The 24098-nt window shown below is 42.5% G+C and overlaps 1 protein-coding gene across 1 annotated transcript; it reads right to left on the reverse strand.

Moving 5' to 3' along the window:
• Positions 1-18220: 18220 nt before the first annotated feature.
• Positions 18221-19996, reverse strand: LOC125514906 (F-box/LRR-repeat protein 14). The gene is given in 2 exon segments (XM_048680277.2): positions 18221-18556; positions 18559-19996. Coding segments are annotated over 2 exon segments (1485 nt in total). The 3' UTR covers positions 18221-18509.
• Between the last annotated feature and the right edge of the window lie 4102 nt (positions 19997-24098).

A 24098-nucleotide genomic window follows, 5' to 3' on the forward strand; every position in this document is an offset into this window, starting at 1 on the left:
AATCTTGAATGTAGTGACCGGGTTTCTTGCTTTGTGGCAAAGTCTCTTCTTGTAATCACGGGATGAGGAATCTGATCTTAAGTCATCACTTCTTGAGGATTTTCCAAAATGACCATGTCTTCAGAACTTCTGGAATTTCCTCACGAGCATTGCTAGCTCCTGGCTTAGTTCTTCAGGATCACCAAGGCTGCTACCAGAATCCTGACCTTAAGATTCAGACACTGCCTTGGCCTTCAGAGCTCGTGATCCGCCATAGCTTGGTCCATAGAGATCTCTCTTCTCAGCAAGCTGGAACTCATGAGTGTTTAGCCTCTCGAGGATATCAACGGGATCAAGTGACTTGTAGTCTCCACGTTCTTGTATCATCAGTGCAAGGGTGTCAAATGAGGAATCAAGCAGTCGAAGCAATTTCTTCACCACCTCGTGGTCGGTGATGTCAAAGGCACCAAGTGCTTGAAGCTCATTTGAAATGTTAGTGAGTGCTACCTCTTGAGCATGCGTTGGATTTCCCTTGAAGAGGAAAGGGTGATGCAGCACAGTAGCATAAGTATTTCCCTCAGTTTTTGAGAACCAAGGTATCAATCCAGTAGGAGGTAACACACAAGTCACCTAGTACCTGCACAAACAAACAAGAACCTCGCAACCAACGCAATAAAGGGGTTGTCAATCCCTTCACGGTCACTTACAAAAGTGAGATCTGATAGAGATAATAAGATAAATATTTTTGGTATTTTTATGATATAGATTGGAAAATTCAACGATAATAGAAATAGCAAATTGATATGGAAATAATATGATGGAAGATAGACCCGGGGGCCATAGGTTTCACTAGTGGCTTCTCTCAAGATAGCAAATTCTACGGTGGGTGAATAGATTACTATCGAGCAATTGATAGAAAAGCGAATAATTATGAGAATATCTAGGCATGATCATGTATATAGGCATCACATCCGTGACAAGTAGACCAAAACGATTCTGCATCTACTACTATTACTCTAGACATTGACCGCTATCCAGCATGCATCTAGAGTATTAAGTTCATAAGAACAGAGTAACGCATTAGGCAAGATGACATGATGTAGAGGGATAAACTCAAGCAATATGATATAAACCCCATCTTTTTATCCTCGATGGCGACAATACAATACGTGCCTTGCTTCCCCTGCTGTCACTGGGAAAGGACACCGCAAGATTGAAATCAAAGCTAAGCACTTCTCCCATTACAAGAACGATCAATCTAGTAGGCCAAACCAAACTGATAATTCGAAGAGACTTGCAAAGATATTTAAATCATGCATAAAAGATTTCAGAGAAGAATCAAATATTGTTCATAGATAATCTTGATCATAAACCCACAATTCATCGAATCTCAACAAACACACCGCAAAAAGAATTACATCGAATAGATCTCCAAGAGAATCGAGGAGAACTTTGTATTGAGATCCAAAGAGAGAGAAGAAGCCATCTAGCTAATAACTATGGACCCGAAGGTCTGTGGTAAACTACTCACACATCATCGAAGAGGCTATGGTGTTGATGTAGAAGCCCTCCGTGATCGATTCCCCCTCCGGTAGAGCGCCGGAAAAGGCCCCAAGATGGGATCTCACGGGTACAGAAGGTTGCGGCGGTGGAAATAAGGTTTCATGGTGCTCCTGGATGTTTTCGGGGTATGTGGGTATATATAGGAGGAACAAGTACGTCGGTGGAGCTGCGAGGGGCCCACGAGGGTGGGGGGCGTGCCTCCCTGCCTCGTGACCTCCTCGCTTCTTTCTTGACATCCAGTCCAAGTCTCCTGGATCACGTTTGTTCCAAAAATAACTCTCCTGAAGGTTTCATTCCATTTGGATTCCATTTGATATTCCTTTTCTGCGAAACACTAAAATAGGCAAAAAAACAGCAATTTGCACTGGGCCATTGGTTAGTAGGTTAGTCCCAAAAATAATATAAAAAGGTAAATTAAATCCCATTAAACATCCTAAACAGATAATATAATAGCATGGAACAATCAAAAATTATAGATACGTTGGAGACTTATCAAGCATCCCCTGGCTTAATTCATGCTCGTCCTCGAGTATGTAAATGATAAAAACAGAATTTTTGATGTGGAATGCTACCTAGCATAATTCTCAATGTAATTTTCTTTATTGTGGCATGAATATTCAGATCCGAAAGATTCAAGACAAAAGTTTAATATTGACATAAAAATAATAATACTTCAAGCATACTAACAAAGCAATCATCTCTTCTCAAAATAACATGGCCAAAGAAAGTTATCCCTACAAAATCATATAGTTTGGATATGCTCTATCTTCACCACACAAAGTATTTAAATCATGCACAACCCTGATGACAAGCCAAGCAATTGTTTCATACTTTTGGTGTCCTCAAACTTTTTCAATCTTCATGCAATATATGAGTGTGAGCCATGGATATAGCACTATAGGTGGAATAGAATGGTGGTTGTGGAGAAGACAAAAGGGATAAGATAGTCTCACATCAACTAGGCGTATCAACGGGCTATGGAGATACCCATCAGTAGATATCAATGTGAGTGAGTAGGGATTGCCGTGCAACGGATGCACCAGAGCTATAAGTGTATGAAAGATCAAAAGAAACTAAGTGGGTGTGCATCCAACTTGCTTGCTCACAAAGACCTAGGGCATTTTGAGGAAGCCCATCATTGGAATATACAAGCCAAGTTCTATTATGTAAAATTCCCACTAGTATATGAAAGTGACAACATAGGATACTCTTTATCATGAAGACATGGTGCTACTTTGAAGCACAAGTGTGGTAAAAGGATAGTAGCATTGTCCCTTCTCTCTTTTTCTCTCATTTTTAGGGCCTTCTCTTTTTTTATGGCCTTTCTCTTTCTTTCTTTTTTAAATTTTCGTCCGGAGTCTCATCCCAACTTGTGGGGGAATCATTGTCTCCATCATCCTTTCCTCACTTGGGACAATGCTCTAATAATGATGATCATCACACTTTTATTTACTTACAACTCGATACTAGAACAAAATATGACTCTATATGAATGCCTGTGGTGGTCTAACAGGATGTGCAATGAATCAAGAGTGACATGTCTGAAAGAATTATGAATGTGGCTTTGCCACAAATACGATGTCAACTACATGATCATGCAAAGCAATATGACAATGATGAAGCGTGTCATAATAAATGGAATGGTGGTAAGTTGCATGGCAATATATCTCGGAATGGCTATGGAAATGCCATAATAGGTAGGTATGGTGTCTGTTTTGAGGAAGGTATAAGGTGGGTGTATGGTACCGGCGAAAGTTGCGCGGTACTAGAGAGGCTAGCAATGGTGGAAGGGTGAGAGTGCGTATAATCCATGGACTCAACATTAGTCATAAAGACCTCACATACTTATTGCAAAAATCTATTAGTTATTGAAACAAAGTACTAAGTGCATGCTCGTAGGGGGATAGATTGGTAGGAAAAGACCATCGCTCGTCCCCGACCGCCACTCATAAGGAAGACAATCAATAAATAAATCATGCTCCGACTTCATCACATAACGGTTCACCATACGTGCATGCTACGGGAATCACAAACTTTAACACAAATATTTCTCAAATTCACAACTACTCAACTAGCATGACTCTAATATCACCATATTTATATCTCAAAACAATCATCAAGTATCAAACTTCGCATAGTATTCGATGCACTTTTTATGATAGTTTTTATTATACCCATCTTGGAGGCCTATCATATTAGGACTAATTTTATAGCCAAAGCAAATTACCATGCTGTTTTATAAGACTCTCAAAATAATATAAGTGAAGCATGAGAGATCAATAATTTCTATAAAATAAAACCACCACCGTGCTCTAAAAAGATATAAGTGAAGCACTAGAGCAAAATTATCTAGCTCAAAAGATATAAGTGAAGCACATAGAGTATTCTAATAAATTCCGATTCATGTGTGTCTCTCCCAAAAGGTGTGTACAGCAAGGATGATTCTGGTAAACTAAAAAGAAAAGATTCAAATCATACAAGACACACCAAGCAAAACACATATCATGTGGTGAATAAAAATATAGCCTAAGTAAAGTTACCGATAGACGAAGACGAAAGAGGGGATGCCTTCCGGGGCATCCCCAAGCTTAGGATTTTGGTTGTCCTTGAATTTTACCTTGGGGTGCCTTGGGCATCCCCAAGCTTAGGCTCTTGTCACTCCTTATTCCAAAATCCATCAAATATTTACCCAAAACTTGAAAACTTCACAACACAAAACTTCAACAGAAAATCTCATGAGCTCATTTAGTATAAGAAAACAAACCACCACTTCAAGGTACTGTAATGAACTCATTATTTATTTATATTGGTGTTAAACCTACTGTATTCCAACTTCTCTATGGTTCATACCCCCCGATACTAGCCATAGGTTCATCAAAATAAGCAGACAACACACGAAAAACAGAATCTGTCAAAAACAGAACAGTCTGTAGTAATCTGTAGGTTTCGAATACTTCTGTAACCCCAAAAGTTCTGAAATAAATTGGTGGACATGAGGAATTTGTCTATTAATCATCTGCAAAAAGAATCAACCTAATCGCACTCTCCAGTAAAAAAATGGCAGCAAATCTCATGAGCGCTAAAATTTCTGTTTTTTACAGCAAGATCACAAAGACTTCCCCCAAGTCTTCCCAAAGGTTATACTTGGAACAAACACTAATTGAAAGCATAAAACCACATCTAAACATAAGCTATATGAATTATTTATTACTAAACAGGAACAAAAAACAAAAAACAAACATAAAATTGGGTTGCCTCCCAACAAGCGCTATCGTTTAACGCCCCTAGCTAGGCATAAAAAACAAGAATAGATCTAGGTATTGCTATGATAATGATAAGGTAAATCGCGAAAACTTATCTCATACTCCCTACGTTCAGCAGCAAGCTTTCTTTGTGGCAAGCAAAAGTAATCAAAAGGGCTAAATTTAATGGGACAAAGGTCCCCAAGATCAAGCTCGGGAGGTATTGGTTCCTCCTTTGGCCCCTCATATTGCACAACCAATTCATCATTATAAGCATTCTTTTGGCAAAAGGTCATGAGCCTTTGTTCAAGGGGAAAACCCAACCCAATGTTTTACATAGAAAAATTATCATTAAGTTCAAAGATCCTGTAAACAAGAATATCGGTAGGAACCTTCTTTCTAAGGTTTTTGTTAAAAGCAACATGATCTAAAGATCGTAAGCGCATTATGTCCTCTTGATAAAAAAGGATTGCTTCTATGAGAGGACGGCCGGCATCCACCCTATAATGCACAAAAATTTCATTGGCCTCTTTAATTATAAATCTGAACTCATGAGCTAAAAAGATGGTAGCTGCTCGCTTAACAGAAGAATGCTCAATATTAGAAAATTCTAGAAAGATCCTCTGTATGCAAGGATGCATATGGATAAATTTTCTTTCAAGTTCAACAACAAGCAACGATATAGCATCCGCAAGACTACTAGTTTTATGAAGAATAGACCCGCTCATGGTGGGCAAAGCACCGACACAAGTAAAGAAATCTTGAATAACTCCTTTTCCAATAATATTACCACTACCAATCCGAAACTTTTTAGTGTGTAAAATAGTAGGTTTTTCATGAGGATCAACAAAATCATCAAAGTTTTCCATGTTATTACCACTCTCCTTATCAACGATAACCTCCCCAATTTCAAACATGATGGCAGCAAGAGGCAAGCAAAAAGAGGCGAACGAAAAAGAGGTGAGCGAAAAAGAGGGCGAATAAAACGGCAAGGGTGAAGTGGGGGAGAGGAAAACGAGAGGAAAATGGCAAATAATGTAATGCGAGGGTTAAGAGTTTGTGATGGGTACTTGGTATGTCTTGACATGATGAAACCTCCCCGGCAATGGAGCCAGAAATGGCTTGTTGACGGGAGATCAAATCTTGACTTGACTTGGTGCAACCTCCCCGGCAACGGTGCCAGAATCCTTCTTGCTACCTCTTGAGCATGCGTTGGTTTTCCCTTGAAGAGGAAAGGGTGAAGCGGCACAGTAGTGTAAGTATTTCCCTCAGTTTTTGAGAGCCAAGGTATCAATCCAGTAGGAGGTAACACGCAAGTCACCTAGTACCTGCACAAACAAACAAGAACCTCACAACCAACGCGATAAAGGGGCTGTCAATCCCTTCACGGTCACTTACGAAAGTGAGATCTGATAGAGATAATAACATAAATATTTTTGGTATTTTTATGATATAGATTGGAAAATAAAGATTGCAAAATAAATGGTAATAGAAATAGAAAATTGATATGGAAATAATATGATGGAAGATAGACCCGGGGGCCATAGGTTTCACTAGTGGCTTCTCTCAAGATAGCAAATTCTACGGTGGGTGAACAAATTACTGTCGAGCAATTGATATAAAAGTGAATAATTATGAATATCTAAGCATGATCATGTATATAGGCATCACGTCCACGACAAGTAGACCGAAACGATTCTGCATCTAGTACTATTACTCCACACATCGACTGCTATCCAGCATGCATCTAGAGTATTAAGTTCATAAGAACAGAGTAACACATTAGGCAAGATGACATGATGTAGAGGGATAAACTCAAGCAATATGATATAAACCCCATCTTTTTATCCTCGATGGCAACAATACAATACGTGCCATGTTGCCCCTGCTGTCATTGGGAAAGGACACCGCAAGATTGAACCCAAAGCTAAGGACTTCTCCCATTGCAAGAATGATCAATGTAGTAGGCCAAACCAAACTGATAATTCGAAGAGACTTGCAAAGATATTTAAATCATGCATAAAAGATTCCATAGAAGAATCAAATATTGTTCATAGATAATTTTGATCATAAACCCACAATTCATCGAATCTCGACAAACACACCGCAAAACGAATTACATCGAATAGATCTCTAAGAGAATCGAGGAGAACTTTGTATTGAGATCCAAAGAGAGAGAAGAAGTCATCTAGCTAATAACTATGGACCCAAAGGTCTGTGGTAAACTACTCACACATTATCGAAGAGGCCATGGTGTTGATGTAGAAGCCCTCCGTGATCGATTCCCCCTCTGGCAGAGCGCCGGAAAAGGCCCCAAGATGGGATCTCACGGGTACAGAAGGTTGTGGCGGTGGAAATAGGGTTTCGTGGTGCTCCTGGATGTTTTCGTAGTATATGGGTATATATAGGAGGAAGAAGTACGTCGGTGGAGCTGCGAGGGGCCCATGAGGGTGGGGGCGCGCCTCCCTGCCTCGTGGCCTCCTCGCTTCTTTCTTGACGTCCACTCCAAGTCTCCTAGATCACGTTTGTTCCAAAAATAACTCTCCCGAAGGTTTCATTCCATTTGGATTCCGTTTGATATTCCTTTTCTGCGAAATACTGAAATAGGCAAAAAAAATAGCAATTTGCATTGGGCCTTTGGTTACTAGGTTAGTCCCAAAAATAATGTAAAAAGGTAAATTAAAGCCCATTAAACATCCTAAATAGATAATATAATAGCATGGAACAATAAAAAATTATAGATACATTGGAGACGTATCAGTGAGGCGATCGAAGGTTTGCTGAACATTTTCATTGTTGAGTCTTTTGAAGCGGTTGAAGAGATTGTGAAGAAAGTCAACTCGAGAATCACGCAGGGTTGAGACTCCTTCATTGACCTTTGACAGCCTGTCCCAGATAAGTTTTGTTGTCCCCAAAGCACTCACTCTGCCATACTGCCCTTTGCTCAGATGGCCACATATGATGTTCTTCGCTTGAGAGTCGAGTTGCTTGAATCTCTTCACATCAGCAACGTTGATGGTAGGAGTGACAGAGGGAACGCCATTTTCCACAAAGTACGAGAGATCGTTGTCAATCGCCTCAAGATGCATGCGCATCTTCTTCTTCCAGTAGGGGTAGTCCGTCCCATCGAAGGTAGGACACCCAGTAGAAACCTTGATCATACCTGTGGTCGACATAACTAAAACTCCAGGCGGTTAAACCAAAATCACACAGAACAAGGGAGTACCTTGCTCTGATACCAATTGAAAGTGCGTTAAGTCGACTAGAGGGGGTGAATAGGCGATTTGCATAAATTCTTCACTGAGGAATTTCAGGGTGAGGAAATTCCTAAGCGAAGAACTACTTGCAGCGGAATAAGTACTCAGATATAGACATGACATAACATAAGCATGGACATCATGATGAATTGGAAACAAAACACAGAGTACAGAAAGCGTAAGCAAAGGATAAAACAGAATGAAGACAAACAGACTAAGAAATTGAACTGAGGAAATTGAGAATGTCTTCAGTCGAAGTCTTCAAACAGATATGAACAGGTACACAACACAGTAATGAAGAAATGACAAGGTTGAGGAAATAGAACCAGTTAGCTTGGTGAAGACAATGATTTGGTAGACCAGTTCCAACTGTTGTGCTAGTTGTACGTCTGGTTAGAGCGGCTAGGTATTTAAACCTGAGGACACACAGTCCTCACCGTATTCTCCTTGAACTAAGGTCACACAGACCTCATCCAATCACTCGTGGTAAGTCTTCAGGTGACTTCCAAACCTTCACAAACTCAGTCACTCGGCGATCCACAATTTCCTCTTGGATGCTCTAGACCATGACGCCTAACCGTCTGGAGGATGCACAATCCTCAAAGGTAACAAGCGTCGGTTCCACACGGGAACAATCTCTTCAGTGATGCTCAGTCACTTTGGGTTTGTAGGAGTTTGGTTTGGGGTTTTGGGTTTTTCCTCACTTGATGATTTTCACTCAAAGTCCTCGGAGGATGGGATGCTCCAATGACAAGTGTCAGTTTCTCGCGGAGCAGCCAACCAGCTAGTGGTTGTAGGGGGCGGCTATTTATAGCCTAGGGAGCAGCCCGACATGATAAGACATAAATGCCCTTCAATGATATGACTGTTAGGTGGATAAGATATTTTGGGACAGCTGGCGCATAGCACAGCAACGGTCGGAAATTTGAGGTTCAAATTCCTCAGGGCTATCATGTTCCTCACTTGCAGGTAATCCGCACTGGCGAATTCCTAACTCCCCAGTCAGAACAAATTCCTCAGAGACCAGAAGAACTTCGTCTCTGCACTGAAGAAATTGACTGAAATGTATGAGATTTCCAATGGATTCACTCGAAAGGATTGGTAGGTGTAGGATTTTGAGATGAGCATGACTTGGAAACGTTTCCTTAGTTTTACCTCGGCCCCCTTTAACAGTATGGTGTTTCCTGTGACTCAAGAAAGAGAAAATGAAACTACGAAAACAAAAGTCTTCACGCTTCATGTTCCTCGCATGAATATCAAGTCTTCATGATCACACCAATTTCTTCACTTTCAAAGTCTTTAGAAAGTCTTCAGAAATCCAAAGTCTTCAGTTGAAGACATTCATTTTTAGGGGTCGACTTTCTCTATAAGTTCAAACTCCTCATAGACTTATAGACCTGTGTACACTCACAAACGCATTAGTCCCTTAACCTATAAGTCTTCAACACACCAAAATCACTATGGGGCACTAGATGCACTTACAGCATCCCAGATCGAGGTCACCCAAGGGACCTCTTCGCGGTTATAGAACTTGAAAAGGTGTTTTAGAAGGAGGGCTACATTCTGGGTTTTGATGTCAATAACCCCAAATCCACCTTTATGTTTTGGTCTACAAACCAACTCCCTGGCTGCTAGAGAATTGTTCTTGACCCCATCTTCAGAGTTCTTAGTCCAAAGACAATATCTGCGCAGTTTATCAAGGTGCTTAATCACCTTAGGGTGCAGTTTGATCATGCACATGGCATAGATCAGCATCGACGTTGCAGTTGAATTGACCAAAGTGAGCTTGGCCCCGGGCGACATTAGAAACAATGCCGTAGACATCTTCCTTTCCACTCCATGCACCAGTGGCATGAGCTCCAGCAATGTTGGCCTCGTCGTGCCCATGGGGAGGCCAAGGTAGGTGAATGGGAGCGAGCCAACAGAGCAGCCAAAAACCCGCGCCAACTCAATAGCACGCCGCCTGTCAATGTTGATATGAATCAAGGTGGACTTGTGAAAATTGATTTTCAAACCTACCGAGGCAGCATAATCCTCCAGGATGATTCTCATACGAGCAGCTTGATCGAGGTAGGCTGGCATCACTAGAATGGTGTCGTCCGCGTACTGCACCACTGGGAAATCACCACTTTGTTTGCATGGAAGGCGCAGGTCAATCAGGCACCGAGCAAAAGCATCATTGATCGCGGCTTGAAGGAGATCTGCAGTGAGGACAAAAATCAACGGTGATAAGGGATCGCCTTGCCGTACCCCACATTTGCACTAAAACTTTCTGCTAGGAACTCCATTAAGGAGAACAAAAGAAACACCAGAGCCAAAGATTGTTTCCATCCAGCCCAGCCATTTGTCATCAAAGCCCATGTGTCGCATGATCTCCAGCATGGGGGCATGCTTGATTGTGTCAAAAGCTTTCGCAAAGTCAAGCTTAAGGAGCACAATCTCACGCGACGATGTCTGACATTGATGAACATATTCAAATGTCCACGCTAGAAAATCTTGGATGGTTCTTCCTTTAATGAAACCGTACTAATTCCTGTGAATGATTTTTAGAATGACTTTCTACAGACGATTAGCCAAAATTTTCGTGACCAATTTTTCAGGCAGCAGTTAAGCAGAGTTATTGGTCTGTAGTCATTGGCAGTCTCTGGAGATGAGATCTTCAGGATCAAGGTAATGTACCCTTCACTAATACTGGTTATATCAAGCTTGCCACCATGGAAATCCTGACATGTTCTGTAAAAATCCTCTTTGATGATCTGCCAACAACTCTTAAGAAAGCAACCATTAAATCCATCAGGGCCAGGAGCCCTATCAGTCAACATTTCCTTAACCACGACATCGATCTCCTCATTTGAGAAGGGGGCCGATAATTCATCCAAGGCATCAATCTGTCGGATGATCCAAGAGAGATCAAAATACATGTTGGTAGGCTTAGAGGAACCCAAGCGCTCTTTGTAGGTTTTGTACAACACCCCCTCTTTGCCAACATGATCACTCACCACCACGTCTCCATCACGTAGATTGGCAATAGAATTGTGTCTAAACCTCTCTGTCGCAAGTGATTGAAAGAGTTTGGTGTTTTCATCAGCAAACCTGAAGTATCTGACATTGCATCTCTTCCTCTAGTATTCATTCTGATATTTAAGCAACGTGTTCAGATGCAGTTTTAAAATGCACCTGAAGTTTGTTTCTTGGATAAAGAGTGTTCTCTTGTCCTCAAGGTCATCTAGCTGAGCAAGAGCCTCATTATTGTTCTGAATCATGATTTTCATATTTGAGATACCCCGGCTCCAATGTTTGAGATCATATCGCAAAGTTTTAAGCTTTTTGTAGATAAGTGCAGCAGAATTAGGAGCATGGCATGACTTGGACCAAGAGCCAGCAACCACATCTAAGAAACCCGCATGGTTGACCCATAAGTTCTCAAAGTGAAACAATTTGGACTTGGGGATTTTTGATTCAATGGCCACCACACACAGGATATGATCAGAAACAGGTTTGCCCAACGGCAAGATCATCGTGTTCGGGAAAGATGTTGTCCAATTAGATGATGAGAAAAACCAGTCGAGTTGTTCGAGCAGGGGATCATCCTGCATATTGCTCCAAGTGTACGATCTGCCTTTGATAGGGAGTTCCATCAAAGATTGTGCTCGTATGATTTCATTAAACAAGAGCATATCCACAGCGTCTCCACCTGGTTTATTTCTGTTCGCCATGGAACGAATGAAATTAAAGTCTCCCAAGATCAACGAGTTTTCATCATCAGGTATATTAAGATCAAATAACCAAGAAGTAAAGTCCACCCGTCTCTGACCAGAACAAGGACCATAAACATTGACTAGATTCCAAGACTCACTGGATTGCGTGGCAACAAAAGAAACACCCACCGCAAAAGAATCAATGTGCCACGGCGTGCCCACAAACACAAAACTATTCCAAATAGTGATAATACCACCCGAGGCACCCAACGAGGGCGAAAACACAAATTTATCAAAGCGCTTGGGGCAAAAGGTTTTAATAAAAGCTAAATCAAAAGATTCACACTTAGTTTCCTGGATACATAGCACCGAACAACCGCTAGTATCAATAGCATTCCTAAGAGCCAAAAGTTTACTTTTAGAGTTTATGCCTCTGATATTCCACGATAACACATTCCAAGATTTATTCATGTCTAAGGAAGGATCATATTTCACCGTCAGGGGTCATCTGCTGGCCATCCAGCAGCTTCTCTGCAGATAAATCTTCAGGAGCAATCCCACAGCGGTCGCCCACCTGTTGAATTTCCTCGATGGAAGTAGGAGGCGGGCAAGAACCAGTAACCGCCTTTGCAGGAGCAGCAGCCATGGAAATTGCACTGACAGACGACACTACACGAGTTTTCACCCTTGATCTGGTTTGCTTGGTGTCAGAAACATGGTTGACCTTGAAGCCATCATACTTGTTTGATCTGGTACTCCTTCTAACTGCAGTAGTGTCAAGTGGCACCTTAGCACTGCGAGAGGTAGTAACATTAAACAGAGACGAAGAAGCAAGCATCTGAAGGGCATTCCCTTGGTCAGGCAGAGCAACAGGAACTGACTGAGAGCCTACAGTTTCAGAAGCAAAATGCGCAGTAATAGCTTTGAGCCTAGGGGATCGATCAGCAAAGTCCCATTCCACATTAACAGTATCAGCCATGACAAATGAGTCCTCATGCAGCAAGTTATGGGGAAATATGCTGGCTCCCAACTGAAAGTTAGAACAGAAGATCACAGACATAAAATCCGGTTCGGGTGCAACACGAAGCATCCATGCGGCAAAGACAGAGTTCAGTTGACTCTGATTGATCCTGAAGGGATTGAGAGGGAACATGGCATTCTCCAACCGCACATTGGTGAGGGCAGGTGTGTACATGCACTTGAGCATTCCTCCTATCCAAAGCAGCAGTTCATAATCAAGTGCAATAGTAAGATTAACCAAGTCTCCACCAGCCCTGACAAAGGCCATACGTTTAACAGGATTCCCAAGAACAAAACTGTTAGCTGAAGCTTCGACATCCTCAATCTCCTCTTCAGAAGACCAAACATCAGACAAGTTATCCTGAATTTTATGCTCGGGATCCACGCCATCCATCAGAGACGGCCCATCATACTGAAAAAAGGTTCTGAAGCTGAAACCAGAGTACGGTGGGGGGATCACTGGCCACATACGCCACCCATTCTCCTGAATCTGTTCCTGAGCAGGCACAGGCGCATTCCAGGCAGCTTCATCCAGGGCATCCTACGTAGCCATATCATCAATCTGGCCTGATGCATGACAGTATAGCATGGGAGTTCATACCAATGCGGTGAGGCATTAAGAAGAGGAGGAGCTTCCTCAGTGCCAACCAGACCTGGGATGGTGTTTCTTCCATTGAGCACATACACGGGGACAGACCAAGAGCGACCAAGACCTGACAACAAACCAACTCTAGTGACCAAGAGACTGTGCCGGACTTTAGCAACATCCTTAATGTGACACTTAACCAAAAAGCGGGCTTTGTTTTGACCCGGACACGGCCAGACTAGCAGTTTACCAAAGTTAGAAACAACCTTATGGATATAATGTTTAGTCTGATAATCCATAGGGAATGCAAGAAACATAATCCAGACCTCATATTCAAAAGCAGGCATGCGCATATTGATACTCTCATCATGCGGTACTAAAGAGAAAGTAGAGTCATCAGTCAAAGTGTGAGGCCCTTCCCTAATCGCAGCATCTTTGCTCCCCATATCCGCAAACACCACACAACCAATGCCGAGCGGATAGATGAAATCATCAAGCAAATCATACTCCAGATCGACCATGATAATGTGGCAGACTTCAGCAAGCCAGAACTCCTTCTGATGATCAGGAATGGGAGGATCGATGGCGTACCTATCATGCTTGAGCAGAGGATCATCCACCACCATGACATGGCGCTGGACTCGATGAGCAGGGCCCCGGTCGAACGTCGATCCGTCTGAAGCAAAGGCAAAAGGGTGCATCGGGAAGTTTGCCATATCACCAGCTACCGGAGCGCGAGAAGGCGGAGTGATTAGAGCTGCCGGCGAGGAGCAGAGAGATTGCTTGGGTGAATGTGATGATGGCAGGGGTGGTAAGCTCGAGGGAGACGTCGGCTCACCCGATTGGGGTTTTTAGCAGGTGGAATTGACTGCCCCCTGATCAGGGAGTCGTATCATCAAGCAATGGGAGGTAGCCACGTCCAAAGAGCGTGGGATTTCTATTTCCGGACCCAAACCCAGCGTGACCTCGTATCCCGAACAGCACGAGTCATACCAACAACCATAGAGTTACCAACCGTAGCCGAATCGGAGTTACTCTGGGGTAAGATCTCCTCAGATTGTGTTGTGTGAGGCCTTTTCTGTGCCCAAACCAGATGAGGGAAACGATTACACAAATTAGGCTTACAGGCCTCATGGCCCAGATGGCGACAGAGATGGCATCGATGAAGCCCAGGGCAAAAGGTGGCCCTATGATCAGTCGCGGAACAAGCCTTACAGGAGTAAAAATTAGACTTAGGGCCCATTCTGCATGGCTCATGACAAGGGGACTGCGGACGTTGATGAAACATCATTTTTGGCAAAGATGCCAAGCAAATGCAATTCCCAGAAACATCCCCACAACTTTGACAAAAGAATCAGTGCAGCTGTTTGCCAAATGACCAAGCCTATCACAAACGGAGCAGTGTTTTAGCCGATTATATATATAATCCTTGGTTGGTACGGAAGAGATTTCCATCATCAGCTTAACACTCTCATTATCGTAACCAGCCTGCCAACCATCCAAAATAGATAGCAGTTTATCATCCGGAATAGACTCCCATAAACCCTACGTAAACAAACCTCCACGAAAAGACGGCAATGTAGCGGGAATACCCGATGAGATCGGTAGAGATATGGCCCCAATACGAAAAAGATAATGATTATCCTAAGAATCCAGAACTGAAAAACTGCCAAAAGAAATCTCCGGTAAAGCAAGCTCGCAGGAATGTCTCTCCGTCGGCAACGAGATCAGACCCAATTTTTCAAATACGGAGATTGAGGCAGGTTCAATAGCATCATTGCACTTTGATGAAATCCACTTAGACTTGATGGCCAGACCAGGTGATGAAGCCAATCCATTAAGCTCGGTGTCCGCATGCCAAGAACCAACCGGGGGTGAGAGATCACACCTCGATGAAGATGAAAATGGCAGATGAAGTCCGGCCAGATACGATCTCGTAGGCCAAAAATAAAGTGCCCCACACGATTAGATGCCACCGAGAACCAAAAGCGACGATCACCCAAACGAGTAACTTTGAACCCTTCACTGATCCCTCCAATACATGATTGGAGAGCCAAACCAACAGAATCCTCTGAGAGGGGAAAAGAAGTCGAGGATAAGGAAACCTCAAGGAAGAACTCCTTGGAGTTAGTGTTGAGGACGAAATGAACCGTAGATCCGAAGCATGCACGCACATGTGCCTCGACCCTAAGGTCGGGGGAGAAGTCCCAATGGAGGAGGCCATCCATTGGGGTCGTCGGTAGGAGATCCTAGGGTAAAACCCTAGAATCGCCATGGGAGTCGCCAAGGGAGGGGGGGTTGGGAGTCGCCGTCATCGCCTTAAAGAATCAGGGAAAATAAGCGTTGTACGAACTTGTGATGGCCAACACACAAAGTGGTCAAGTCCTTCAATCTCAAATCCCACCAAAGCAACTAATAATATGGAGTTACAAGGGAGTAAGGAAAATGAGGAAATTAACAAATGAATCCCATGATCTAGATCCAATAGCTTCTCCTCACTAAGAGGAGAGATTGATTGGTGGAGATGTAGATCTAGATCTCCTCTCTTTCTTTTCACTCGAGAAGGAGCAAGAAGTATTGGAGGGATTGAGAGATGGAGAACCCAAAGAAGATCAACAATGGAGGAGATAGAATTTTCTAAAAGCTTGGGGAACCATTTGGGAAGAAACCCCCTTAAAGAGGGCCCCCCCGAAACTCAAACCGTTATGTGCAGAAACATGCAGGGGAAGTACTACCGCTACCTGGGATTCAGTTAGCCATTAGTAAAAAATCATGCAAAGGTACATGGGTGATACTACGGCCCAGCGGCACCAGTAGTATCGGGTCATTACCACTGCATAACCGTTATATATAGCCCGAGCGGCTCTTTCGACGGTAGTGCGAGCGGTTCTTCAATCGGTAGTACCGCTGCAGGAGGGAGGCACTACTACCGCTAACGAGGCCGGTACTACTGCTCCTACAGAAGACAGTTGAAACATTCGACGCCATAACAAGCATAACTTCTGCAAATGAAATATGATTCAGATGAAACCAAGTTTGTTGGAAAGATAACAAGCTGATGGCTCTATTTTATACGCATTTTTAGAGCTCATTTGTTGCATATTATCTTTATATATCATGTCCCATTGAACCAAATGCAAGTACATTATGCATGATTTCCGGTTTTCACTCTTTTCACTGTGTGCATTGCATAGTTAGTGTTTTCATTTAGTTTTCTTTGTTTTGTTGTGTCTACAGGTATTTTGGAGCAACCTAGGACCAAACATGATAAAAATACGAAAGATGGTTTCAATACGGAGGACATCCACGCACCAAACTTACGCATTTTGGAGTGTCAAAAAATGGCTTTTTTCCAAAGTGTTGAAAATCAATATCTAGTATCAAAGATGCCTCGGCGTCATTCACGCATTTCCAACGAGCCCAAGAACGTCAAATCAGATTTTGTACGAAAAAACGGCGACCAATTTACATAAGTAGTCTAGAGCATCCGACGGCGCACGGTACGCCCGGAGTGATCGTAGCGCCGCTCATACCACACCTAGAAAAGCTCGAAATGGCTCATGTTAGATGAGATTCTTCATGGATTTTGTCTCTATTTTTTCCACGACTTCCTTGACTTCCAAGAGAGGTATTAGAAGAGGATTTGGCTCATCTAGAGCCATAGTCCTGGGAGGGAAAAATTCTCTCTCGGGCATATCCTGCTATCTAAATAAAAAAAGAAGGCGGAAGTAAAAGAGAAACGAAACTAACATATCCTACAACAAAAGAATTGCATCGCTAATCGACAAACAACCAATTGGAAAAGTCGAACAGAGGTTTGGGTTGTTTTGTCGGCGGAACCAAGGGAAAGCCAGTACATTCAGCACGTGGGGAGATAAGAACGATCTTGAAGGTGTCGGCCAATCAACTGAGTCCCGTGCTAAAACCCTCTTTGAGCAAAGGGAGATGAGTACTCGACAGGTACATGTTGTCGAGGGCCTAGTTGCTCTTTCTCGTCTATTGCCGCCGTGGAAAATAATTTAAGTTGTAACCTCCCGTGGAGGCAGGAAGACATATCGATGGCGCCATGAGTAAAAACAATTGAAAGAAAAAAATGAAAGAAATATAGGCGTACACTCTTTTATCGTAGGATAAATATCGTTATTCTCAAAGTATGACCTAAAGAGCCTACCAAAACATTTTACATATATTTGAAAACAGTGGTAATAACTTTCATTGATCTTACATTGAGATTCGTGGGAATATTTTCTTTTTTCTTTTTCTCTTTATGCTTGATTCACTAACTTAGATGTGCAATAACTAAAGCACATCTAGATGTGCCCTAGACACACCTTAATACTTTTTAGAGTTCAGTTTTTTCAACCAGATTTCAACTTAGTGCACGACAATCACAACAAAAGTTCTGCGCTGGCTTCTCCAACTTTTAGATACGATCTTCTCAAATGGTGTACTCAATTCTGATTTTTCATACACTCATCATACTCTTGATATGTAAACAGAAACGCGACCCCCTCTAAATTTCTGGAGGCATGTTATTAGCACACAACTATGTCATATGCCTTCAGTGGCTCAAGTTTCAGTTGTACCTCAACTTCCATGAGATGAATCACTCCATTTGTAATCTTGGAATATAAAAACCAAAATTGTGCTAGCAACTACACGTAACTTAGCGAAGCAACAAGAAGACATCCCAAAATAGAATCAATATCAACAAAACAACCATGCCGCCTTTGTACTACAGATCCATGTGAAACATTGACCATTACTACACTGATCCATACCAGAATTGCCACACGGAGGTAGCAGGCAGATATACATGTCTTCAAATCCCTTGCGTAGTAAACAGGGTTCACAACATCTCTTGTAGAATCAATAAAACCAAACAGCAAAACAGGGAATCTTGGGGACGATGTGTGCGGATTACAAAACAGCTATAGAGTAGAAATTATGCAACAAGAATTACAGTACACTAGTGGTGCCTACTATTAAAGTTTCATTCACCAGATGCCGTCCAAAGATCATCATTAGACTGTCATACAGAAAAAATCATAGCAGTAAAGGTAGAAAAGGCAATAGAAAGTCCAGACAAGTGGATCTAGGTTGGATAACGCACAGCCTTGTCCGATGATGCACACTAAATAACTTAATGGCTTCAGCCGCAAATTCATACTGAAAATTTTGGAGACCACTTCATCACTAGGCGCCGAGACAAATTGCCTTCATCAGGGCATCTGAGAAGTTGCTGGAGTAGTGAACCGACTTGGCAACACCCTCCGCCCCTTGCAGAGAGACCTTGCTACAACAATCGATAATCAAAGACTCTAACTTATGTGCATGTCCCAGTTCAGCCACTCCGACATCAGTCACCTCATGACACAACCGAAGTGTGAGATTACTCAAGCGTGGGGTCTGTCCAATGAAGTGCATCCCAGCATCAGTTACCGCTTCACACAATATAAGCTCGAGTGTCTCCAGGTATGGTGAGGATGACAGGGCCTTCATCCCCTCGTCATCAAAGAAGTTGGCAGTATTTAGCACGAGAACACGAATAGGGCAGGACTGAATGAGCACCAGAAAATCCTGTTGTGTGAATCCTATTTCTGATGGCCAGTCAGCAGCACATCCTGTAAAGCTGAGGTCTACGATCTGAAGCATTGGACAGTTGAGGGCTAGAGCGTAAAGGCTGTTATCAGTAAATGATGTCCTGGTTTCACAATAGCTGATATCACTAGAGTACCTCTGCGGGTCGAGCCAAAGTGAGATGCTTTTAAGGTTGCTGCAGCTCCGAGATAATGCAATCATGTCATTATCATTTAGGGCATGAACATACTCAAGGCAAAGCTTCTCCAATGCTTTACACTTCCCTAGGACAACACGAAGCCCTACTTCTGGCCAAGTTTTAATATGCGCCAACCTTAAATCCTTCAAACTCTCACAGCAGAAATCACATATATCCATGCTGTGAGCATTGTACGAGGAGTCATAAACCACATCACCTGGAACACAATCATATATTCCTCTTTTCCTCTCAAACTCGAACTTCTGGAGCTTCATCCATCCTGAACCAAACTTTAGGAAGTCATGATGATTGATACCTTTGCAATTCTTCACTACAAGCTCTTCCAACGATCCATCCCTACCAAGGTATTCCAACCACTCCACACTGTCGATTTTCTCGCAATCAATAAGGTGGAGAGCAGATAGACTTGTACAACCAACTACAACCGAGAGAAGCCCATATGATGTTATTTTTGGTGTGGAGTTCAGCCTGAGAGACACCAATGTCTTGCAATAAGCTAAACAACCAAGCCCAGAGTCATCAATGCATGAACAGAAGCTTAAGGTGAGGTCAGTCAGCGAGGAACAGTGAGATGAAAACACAGAAAGGCCTTTTTTGTCCAACTGCTTTCCATGTCCACATATCCAACCAGAGTAATCGATTTCCACTTTCCGCAAATTTGGGAACCGGGCGCACAATGATGTCAGTGCTTTCGTAGCAGTGCAAAGACCGGAACCAACATGGATAGCACCCCTCTGATTCCCCTCTATCTTGTAGAGCTGCTTTGACACAAGGGAAAGAGAATTCAGATCACTTGTGCTGGTGATCCTCTTGAGAATCTCTGTCACCAGAGCCTCTGGTAGGTCCTACATTGAGCAAATTCAGCTGTAGCAATCAGGTAATATATATCAAGGTTCAGAAAACAAGCAAAGAGCTGGACTCAAACTTATTATATATCAGAATAATGCATGTGAAGATGGAGATGACAAGGGCGACACTCATTACGAAGAATATACTGATGAACTTTGAGCATTTTCTCTTGTGTGTTCTTCGTAACCATGGAGATTAATTAAAGTAGTAGCTAGCTAGCACCTTATCTGTCTCTAGATTGTTAGAAAGAAAAAATGACACTACATGCCACATCATTAAATTAAACTAGCACCATAAGTAGCAGAGCCTGGATAATGAACTAGCTATAAGAGAATACAAAGAAACGAGCTAGGATCGACGCAAGCAATTCCGCAAGAAGACCACATGCTGAATCTGAACCGACTTATTTGGAGTGGAGGCACCTGATTTAATTAATAACATGAAAACCAGAGCAAGCAAATTAGTACTTGTAGCTCTTGCTTGGGCAAGAAAGAAAGTAGGGAGATCATTTTGCCACAGCCGATGAGTTCACAGGGTGCAGTTATTATTAACAGATAATCTGTTCAACTAGAAATACTAGTATTTGCTGCAACCCTAGGGTAGTACTCAGTTGCAAAAAGCTTATTTTCTACTCCTACCTAGGAGAATGGATTTGCAACATTGACTAACTTTATTATGGATGCTACAACCGGTCGAGTTTCCCCTATCAATATCAAGAAAGCGAATCTAAAAGAAAGCGTGTACATGTCGAATGGGGGAACCAACGAACAGGGGAGGGGTCAGGTGAAGCGAAAAAACGGCGGTACCTTGAGCACGACCGGGAGATAGAAACAGCGGCGACCGTGGGAGAGGAGGGTATCTCCGCCGCCGCTCGGAGCGGAGGAGAGTGCTTCTCTCCTTTGATTAGGGATCGGAGGAGAGTGTAAACCCTACTCTCACTCCCATCCCATTTCCTCTCCTTTCCAGCGGAGGAAGAGGAAGGAAGATGTGGGGCAGGCCTATTGCGAACTGCAGCGGGCCGAGTCGAGAAAGCTTGCCCACAGGCCGGTCCGAGAGGCACGACCCATATGGCCAGCTCAAAAAAAAAGCTCTGGGTGCGACTCATTTACAAATACGAATTGTTTTTCCTTTTTTATAAATCTCAAACATACATTTATCTCGCAAATTTTATCTAATCGTTTGAAAAAATAATTAAAATGTTAAGGCATTTTAAAGTATGTCCATGTACACGAAAAAATTCATGTACTTTCCAAAATGTCTAGCAACTTTCTAAAATGTTCCTGTATGCGATAAGAAATGTTCACGTGTGATGAAAAATGTTCACATGTATCAAAACAAATGTTTGCGTTTATGAAAAAGTGGACATGTATTTTCATAAATGATATTGTACATAAAAATAAATTTTTCATGTACATCAATAAGAATCACCTCATACTTTCGGAAGGGTTATTACAAGTGAAGGAAATATCTACTACTACCTCCATTCCTAAATTAAACTGTCTCAACGTCTTATATTTAGGAATGGAGGTAGTAGTTAATTGCCCGTGCGTTACAACACAGGCCATATATATTTTAATGGTTTAATACGAATCATGTCTAATTTATATAATATTGAGACACACATTAGACAGTGTTGTCTATTTAGTTTGTTTACTGTTAGATCAATCTTATTCTTCTTCCTTCATCTACTATCTTAGTTTCTTAACAATCTTATTCTTCTTCCTCCATCTACTATCTCAGTTTCTTATCAATCTTATTCTTCTTCCTCCATCTACTATCTCAGTTTCTCTACCTCTTTGATACAAGTGGCAATCATCATGCAGACTTCATTGGTGAGCCCATGGATTCGCCTCATCTCTGCATGTTGCTCTGGCGGCCGGTGGTGGGGAGGGGAATCCCGGTGTCTTCGCTCGGTTAATAGTTTTGGTTTGATTTTTTAGTCTGCATATAGGTGCGACGCTCGGGAGGATGCTGGCGCTTCTTCGAGTTTGTCTTCCGAACTTTGATCCTGCCTGAGTTGGACACGTTGGACGTAGTCGACAGAGCTCCAACGTAGATTTTTGCCGCCTCCTTGGGACAGTGAGGTTCGAGTTTCTCGTCATGTGGCGAGATTTGGTGTCAGGTCCTTCAAATTCATGTAAGGATTCAACGGCGACGACTGCGGCTCCAGGACGTTGGTCTTTAGGGGCACGTGCACGAGAACTTTTCGGCTGTCATTGATAAGGTCAAGCCAGCTTCAGTAGAGGAGCAGCGACCGCGGCTCGTTCTGATGATTTTTTATAATAGATTTGATCATTTTCGCAAAAAAAAAGTCACAATCACCATGCCAACACGAGAAAGGGAAAACCGAGATGGGACGAACGGAACTGCAATGGAGTCAGGGACTGACGGAAAGAAAAAGTGAGGAGAGGCTGCAAACAAATAAGGAGTGGAATAGGGAAGGAGCAAACGAGATTTGAAGAAGAGAAGAGATTTTGGTATTCCTAGTAGTACTTTCTCGTCTCTATGAAGCAACGACTTATGACCTTTTTCTTTACAAAAAACAGAAACTATATGCATGCCAGAACATTATTTTTATTTTTTTCTGTGCATAATCTAGTTGCACTATCAAATTATTTTGAACATGATTGCGGTAATTTCTGCAGCTGTTGAGAGTAACGGCGCAAGCAACACCATGCTTATAGATAAGACAGAGAAATAAACTGAACTGAGATTCTAAAGGAGCATTTTGTTGACTCTTCTCATACGAAGTTTGCGCGTGCTTTTTTAGGCCTTAGTTTATGTACTCAAGGTAGTTCACGATGTGTCATGTATCCCATTTCGTTTACCTCGCGATATACATTGTCAAGCTTAATGTGAGTGCTTGTCATCCTTGTCCTTGTTGGTAGCTCGACATCTTTTCTCTACCATGTGATCCAAATTCTAGAAATGGAGTTAACACTTAGCTCGCGCCGCATGGCCATGCTTTCTGAATCTGGTCACTTGAGATGGCCCAAAGAATGTCGTTTCGAGTGGAGGGGAAAATTTCATCTTGGTCAACCATGCCACACAGCTTGCTTCCGACTAACCCCAAATCTATCATTGTAATTACTCGGTTTCAGAGTAGCTGTAAGTGCATCTAGTGCCCCTTAGTGATTTTGGTGTATTGAAGACTTATAGGTTAAGGGACTAATGCGTGTGTGAGTGTACACAGGCCTATAAGTCTATGAGGAGTTTGATATTTACAGGAAAAGTCGACCTCTAAAAATGAATATTTTTGACTGAAGATTTTGGTATTTCTGAAGACTTTCATGAAGACTTTGAAAGTGAAGAAATTGGTGTGTCCGTGAAGACTTGATATTCATGCGAGAAATATGAAGCTTGAAGACTTTCGTTTTCATAGTTTTGTTTTTCTCTTTCTTGAGTCATAGGAAACACCGTACTGTTAAAAGAGGTCAAGGAAATACTAAGGAAAAATTTCCATGTGATGCTCAACTCAAATCCTACACCTACCAATCCCTTCGAGTGAAGCCATTGGAAATCTCATACAATTCAGTCAATTTCTTCAGTGACAGAGACGAAGTTCTTCTGGTCTCTGAGGATTTGTCCTGACTGAGGAGTTAGGAATTCGCCAGTGCGGATTGCCTACACAGTGAGGAACATGATAGCCCTGAGGATTTTGCTACTCAAAATTTCGACTGTTGCTGTGCTATGCGCTAGCTGTCCCAAAATATCTATCCACCTAACGGTCATATCATTGAAGGGCATTTATGTCTTATCATGTCGGGCTGCTCCCTAGGCTATAAATAGCCGCCCCCTACAACCACTAGCTGGTTGGCTGCTCTGAGAGAAACTGACACTTGTCATTTGAGAGCAACCCATCCTCCGAGGACTTTGAGCGAAAAACATCAAGTGAGGAAAAACCAAAAACCCAAAACCCAAACACCTACAACCCCAAGTGATTGAGCATCACTGAAGAGATTGATCCTGAGTGGATCCGACGCTTGTTACCTTTGAAGACTGTGCTTCTTCCAGACGGTTAGGCGTCATGGTCTAGAGCATCCAAGAGGAATAGTGGATCGCCGGGTGACCAAGTTTGTGAAGGTTTGGAAGTCGCCTGAAGAC

This window comes from Triticum urartu, chromosome 6A, assembly GCF_056163025.1.
Source record: "Triticum urartu cultivar PI428250 chromosome 6A, HENAU_Tu73, whole genome shotgun sequence".
Lineage (NCBI taxonomy): Eukaryota > Viridiplantae > Streptophyta > Magnoliopsida > Poales > Poaceae > Triticum > Triticum urartu.